Source organism: Trichoplusia ni, chromosome 12 (genome assembly GCF_003590095.1).
Source record: "Trichoplusia ni isolate ovarian cell line Hi5 chromosome 12, tn1, whole genome shotgun sequence".
Lineage (NCBI taxonomy): Eukaryota > Metazoa > Arthropoda > Insecta > Lepidoptera > Noctuidae > Trichoplusia > Trichoplusia ni.
Window position 1 is genome coordinate 11,514,934 of NC_039489.1, and position 7,009 is coordinate 11,521,942.

The following is a 7,009-nucleotide window of genomic DNA, read 5'->3' on the forward strand; positions in this document are numbered from 1 at the left end:
TCGCGGTCCACAGCTGGAAATAATCCTTAACATTTATAAAATGCTTGACAATAACTATTAACTTACCAACATTTTATTATACCAATAAACATCACAATACAAATCCATATTTCCATTAGAAAAATATTTTACTTCATATTTGTTTACCTCCAACTCGATCCGAGTTTCCTTTGAAAAGATTATTTGGAATACAAAGTAAAATGGGGTACCTTATCTAAACATTGTCATGTTTGAATAGGAATGCGTGGATCGCACACAATTGAATGTAGTTGCTTTTCCCAAATTGGATAGATGCTTTCTGTATACAATACCAGCATAACGAACTCTTTATGTAAGACTGTTGTCAGTGTTAAAAAGAGATGGCGCTATATACTTTGCGTAGTTGCATCTCCCTTCCACGATAGCGGCAGTCGTTCTTTAAGTGTTCATAGTGCAAGCATTGAAGCTGATATTGTTGTGATATTTATGCTAATAATGTTCGCGATTCTGTCTGAGGATAATTTAACAATAAAATTTGTAGTTCTGTAAGTTTTCGATGTTTCACTTTGTTGCATGATCATTTTTTGCAACATTGGCCATGTTTGTATCTTGATATCTCTGTTGAACATTGGCGATCTGCTTAGCTAAGATTTTAGGGAAATTAACATTTTCAAAGTAGATAAAATGAAACATCTTATTGGGAATACTATATTTTATTTTGTAGACAGAATCACAGATTTATTAAAACCTATTTACCAAGGCGATGTTATCAGTATCTACCCTGGTCCAATAAGTTTATGAATATTACATTTATTTACACATTTTATCACAAATACAATACATTTATGCAAATCACGAACTTCAAGAATCAATTGACGATCGATTTTGCACGTTCCGTGTCTTTTTAGGCAGAACATACTTCCCGCGCTCCAACCACGGACTCATATTAATATCAGTATTATTAATAGCATCAACAATAGTTTTCACAGTAATAAAAACGAGAATAATAGACAAAGCTATTATCACTCTATCTATCAAATCCACATAGTTTTCAAAGTACGAAGCAACGTTGTAAATTGTAGTCAGATTATTTTGCTTCAAAACTTCACAGGGTGTGTCTAAGGCTGCATAAGGTATAGACAGACAGACTAGAGAACTGATTAATGATAGTAGGGTTGAAATACACAAGTCCATTGTACGGTTTGCTTTTAGTTTCGTCCTGTATACTTCTTTGGGCTTCTTGTGTAGAAGCATTTGGCGGAGTTCGTCATCTTTGAAGAGTTGGTCTAGTTTGAAGTATTCGATGAGCCTGAAATTAAAAATGACATGTTGAGATAACGTTATCAGCAACGTTCTAGTGACTTCAGGAAAGGAGAAAGGACTTTTAAGGTTACGGTGATTATTTCCTTCTTTTAATTTTATATTTAAGAGGATTTAACACAGCCTTATGGTTTCTTGCATATTATACGAGCAACTCTTACTTAGTTACACATATATCTAGTAATAGCACCTAGTATTACTAATGAATTTAATTAATTTAAGGTTACGGTGATTATTTCCTTTTTTATCTTATATTTAAGAGGTTTCAACACAGCCTCAAAGTTTTTTTACACATACATCTAGTTACAGTGTTTAGTGTAATGTCCCTCGTCCTATCATTCCGTTCTTACAGGCACATTTTCATGAAACACATAAATTCATTTAATTTTACAGACACATTGACACCAAATCAAATATTTAGGTTTCATTAATATGCCAAGAATGGTATTGTTGATGTAATACTTACTTCCGTAATCCTAGTCGGTAAAAAATCATTTTGCTCGGTCTCACGAAAAAACACTGTACACTTCACACGGCAATTGCTATAAACTTTATCACTTTGAAATATCTAATTTTACTTAAAATCCACAATTGAATTTTATTTTGTCAGGTTGAATAAACACGTGGTACTGAGACCTGTGTCTACTGCACAATTTCCGATGATGCTCTAAATAATGTAATAATTAAAAAACAATTAACAAAGTATGTCATTTAATAATTGAATGACGATTCTGGTTCTTTCCATACATTAAGATTGAATGCTTAGGCAGGTGATATTTATAATATAGTAAGCGTAATTAGTTGTATTCGTTGTATTGTAATACTTAATGTTTGCAAGACTTAAATGAGTTGTAGATGTAATATTTAATTGTAACGCAATAATACGTAATCTTTACTTTGTACTACATCACAAAAAAGTTAAAAAAAGTGCAACTCGCAGCTCTCCGCCCACGGAGCTGAAGGCCAAGGTCGGGAGCTCGCTGCGACGCAATTGTGTGAGAAAACTTATTCTAACTTACAATGTCCTAATAAATAATGCAGTTATATCTTGCTGTGATAGGGAAGTTTGTCTAGATCTGAGTAAGGTCATAGTTAGTAGCTTTTACACACGACTCTGCTTGTTCGTGTGCTATTTTAAGGAGGAGGAGGATTTTTTTTAATTATTTCGAAATTGTTGGATTGATTTTATGTAGAACATGGGCAAACGGATAGCAGTGTAACTTTAGCACTCCCTACAAAACAAGTCATTAATTCAGCTTACGCTACTAAGTGGTTAATTTTTCCCTTTCTGTTTTATTATAACATAAAGCGATATGTTAATGTTGGAGTTATTTGCTTGTGTATAAGTTAAAGATATTAATGTTGGATTTAATAATATTTATAAAAGTTCAGAAAAGAAGAATAAGAGTTTTCTTTTATTTATAACGGTCAAATCAAATTTTCGAAGTCCTGGAGTGTTCATGAATAATTCTGAGGCAAATGCATGGAAATGGTGACACCAGATACATACTGAACCAAAGATTGGGTAGCAAAAAAGAAGAAATGTAAAATGGAACCTGGAAAGGAAATAAACTTTGTGTTAAACAACAATATTGTTCATATTGCTTAAGAAAAAGGTAATTTGCAGGTCTAAAAAATGACTATAATTTTCCCGCCTGTATTGTTTTTTTTGTTCTATATCTAGGCATCTACGAGATATGGCAATTGACTGTGATCTTAAAAGATGAGGGTTTGAAACAATTTAAATCCAAAATAGACCCTTACGAGCAAAAAAAAACAACATGAATGGTTAAAATTATAAAAAAATTACCGTACATTTTATTTATTTCTTTGTTATTCCTTCAGTTTACAAAATCGACCAGCCAGTAATCCGATAACCATTTGATCCGTTCGCTTCCACCCAACAAGCACAGCGTTCCACACTGACATTATATCACGTCTAAGCTAGCTCCGTAGTACGCCATTAAAACAAGCTGGATCAGTGGAATCTCAGCCATTGGCGCGGATGGTTTTATAACTCGAATACATAATTTATTACTACAATCGTTGAGGATGTGAGAATACTGGCTGGATTTATTTTGAGGATATTCTTTGCATATGAGATGCCTTGTATTTGGAAAGACATCGAATATCCATTTGTGGAAAGTTGGTTTTTTAATGATACGCTGCGACTACTGCAATTTAATGCTTTTATTTTTAATTGAATAGTTGGAGTTTTCAAGAACTTCTTTGTGAAATACTTGATTTAAGAATTTAATTGAACGATAAATAACATTTTGTATGTTAGCCATAATTTAATTAAGGCGATTCGACAGTCAGCTTAACCGTAGCTATTTTTCAAAGGCCTACGCTGCTACGCTACTACGAGCGCATTGCCCGTAGCAGCGTAGTAGGCACACTGGTAATATGATTACATATTTCATCTTATGCTTATATTTGTAAGTGTCCGTGCACAAAAAAAATCTACTCACGTTATAAAAATAGTCAAAATATTACTGCTCGTAGTTCCCACCACATCTCTGTTAGAACTAGTAGATCCACGTTTTACTTCGGGGATGAGAATAAAGTTATCCCAGTGGATTTCAGCAAACGCACTGTTGAGACGGGCTCGTAAAACTACTAGCTTACCGGAGTTTTTATGATTCTAGTTCCGACTAACTCTGATTTGACTTGTTGATTCTTTGATGTACCAGGTTAAAAGGATTTTTGAGTAGAGAGTGCTTAATTTGCATAACATTAGAAAAGTAAGTGTTGAAAATCAAAATATTGTTATTTTTATTTTCAGTTATAATTTAGTCAATAGAATGGGAAAATATAAAAAAAAACATTATATTAATTTGAAAATTGTATTGCCATGAAAATAAAAATTTCATGCTGTTTTGATATATGTCTAAAAATCCACACATAATAACAAATCGTATTAAGGTATCAGATGTAAATTGTGAATAATGTGACACGTCATCAAGCGGAGCACATCTACACGATATTATATGAATAATTTATAAACCAAACAATAAACCAGTATCTATAGACCTGTACCCGATATAAAATTACCCCACAAGAGAGCTCAAGGTATTCCAGATTGCGCCCTCGTTCTAAATAGCCAAAATTATCAAGACCTTTGATTCGCTTGATGTTGTTTGATGAATTAGGTACAAGTATAATGGTTGTTGATCTCATTGGTGGTTGACAATAGAATGCCATCAATCATGGTAAGATTACAGCCGTGACATCGCATCAGTTTGGGGTGTATGTTAAATTTAAATGAGATTTTTTGTGATCTCGTTACAGGATGAAAAGAATATAATTTTGACTGAATTCGGAGATGAGTTAATCCATGTGGTATCCAAATATTTTACCACACCAGTCTAATTTTAACATGGCTTGGTTCCGACTCTATACGACATTCAGATGGAAAGCTGTTATTGGAATCATTTGTATTTTGCATGTAATGATTGCATTCTGGACCTCTCCAATTTATTAGGTGACAGATTTCGTTATTTGTTTTTACATAGTGGTAATTGTAATGACTCAACAAGTGTCATTAATTATAATAAATGCATGACAGTCGGGACTGAGGAGCTATTGGCGGCGACATTTGTTTACCCTGTTAACAAACGGTCACCTATCCACAGCACAACAGCAGCAAGCGCAGTTTACCATCATAACTTAAACCTTAATCTTACTTAATTAACCACGAGATTGACTGATTGAGCATAATATTCTTAAATCAGAACTAAAGTGTCACCGTAAAATAAATTGCTAAACCTATTTACGAAAGGGCCACTTAAAAGTGGCGCACGCAATAAAATGTTCTAAGAACAATAACTGGGATTACATAAACAAATAAAACTCAAAAAGGCAGTTAAAATATTTTATCTGTTATGAATATAATCCTGTTTTTACTGCGATATTAAAATTGAACCGACTTGAGGCAGCTGTATAAATAGCCGAGCGATGCTTCGCGATAAAATTCCACTTGAGTTGATCAAAACCTATTGATTTGAAACCAGGTGAATGTGACTTCCGCTATTGAAGTTTTTAATAGTTATTTTACGTGAATTTCGATGAAAACTGAAGAAAATCCTCTTAAACATACAACTACTTTACAATTGTATTATTTGTTTTATATTCAGAGTTTATAATTACATTCTATATGATCCCCATCCTCACCACAAATAAATACATTTTAATTTAATTTATTTCAAGTTTTCACAACTTCGTACGAGCTCCAACGTGGTGATCCACGATCTTTCCTTTTCTGTTAAAAAGAGGGCCTCACAGGCCAGTCAAATTACTACAAGGCTTAGTAAAATTCTAATATTTGCCAGAAATTTTTCATAGCAAATACAATCTGCCACATCGCAATGCTTTTCCTGTGTAAAGCCTTCAAATGGAGCAGTAAAGGAGATATAAAACCTTAAGAAGTGTTTAGAAGGATTATCTTCCCTTCCCTACAAGGTTTTTATTATTTAAGGGCTAATTGTAACCCTTCGCCTATTTTTCTTTACATCTGGTGTTGTGTTGACTTGGCAAATTATTTACCGAAATTACTTGTTATGAATTATGTTTCGTGGTTTTTCACTTTGCCTTTATTTTTTCATGCGCTTAGTATTGATTACTTTTTTTTAATTAACTTAATCTCTTAAACGTGTTTTTTTCAAATGATTATAATTATAATAATTGTTTTATAATGCTGACGAACATAGAAAATATATAAAATCTGCAAGCATTCGTCATACATTCCACAGAAAATATTTATTTCCAATTCATAAACTTTCAAGTCCGATCTCGAAACATTAAATTAATTTGGTAAACGACAAAGTATGGTAGCAATTTAACTTGTGGACTGAGTGGCTTTGGCCTGGCCCATGGGACTGGCCTGACTTTGATCGATGGTTTAAGTTTCAACTGCTGTGGCCTCGGAAATTGGACTGCGCTTGTGCATATCATAAGTTAAGTAATGTTTTGAATTCTTTTTGACAAAAGGTAAATTAAATTAACATAATCAAGTCCCTCAAAATTTTTGGAGAATACAACTTTTCGCATATATTGAGGGTGAACGTTGCACGAGATTCTTGCAACAACAATAATATTCTTAATATGTCCATTTTTAAATACAGATTTCCAAAAATAGCAATACCATAAAAGGCTATTTCAATATGCAATATAAACAACGGACCGTCGAGACAAACACACATTAATACAAAATTAGTCTACTTTGAATCCTACAGCGAACCGTACATGCCAATAAATAAATCAAACGCGAATAATTCCACTAGACAAGACCGCACTCTGTTGCTACAGAGTAAGGTATGAATAGACAGGTCAATGAAAATAAACAAAATTTAGTTTATGATTTTCATGAAATAATACAACACCTTGTTTTTGTTGAAATAAACTTAATTGAGTTTATTAGTTAAATACAATCCATTGTATTTGTAAGTACTGGATCTAATAATTGTTTATAAACTTACGTATCAAAATTCGTTTTTGAGATAAGACTCCTAAAATAAAATTAATCAAACGTTACGGAAAATATATCGTTAGACTTTTTATTTAAATATCTCTGGCAATAGCATATTTAATATATAAAACAATCAAATATTTCGAAGTTTAACTAACAGATACTTTGTTACATTTTAAAAGCCCTTGTTTATTGTCAAAAAAAAAAGAAAATTATTTATTTGACACAAGTAAACAACAACAA

General features: G+C 32.5%; 1 protein-coding gene across 1 annotated transcript; it reads right to left on the reverse strand.

Moving 5' to 3' along the window:
* Nucleotides 1–608: 608 nt before the first annotated feature.
* Nucleotides 609–1,794, reverse strand: LOC113499246. Its single transcript, XM_026879645.1, has 2 exons — nt 1,766–1,794; nt 609–1,288 (listed from the first exon to the last, which is right to left on the reverse strand). The coding sequence occupies exons 1-2, from the start codon at nt 1,792–1,794 to the stop codon at nt 841–843; spliced, it is 477 nt and encodes a 158-aa protein (XP_026735446.1). The 3' UTR covers nt 609–840.
* Between the last annotated feature and the right edge of the window lie 5,215 nt (nt 1,795–7,009).

Excerpts from the sequence above, each read along its gene's own strand:
- LOC113499246 (XM_026879645.1), bottom strand. The coding sequence starts at position 1,794 with ATGATTTTTTACCGACTAGGATTACGGAA. Across the intron at positions 1,289-1,765 it reads TACCGACTAGGATTACGGAA|GCTCATCGAATACTTCAAAC; the intron begins GTAAGTATTACA and ends TTTTAATTTCAG.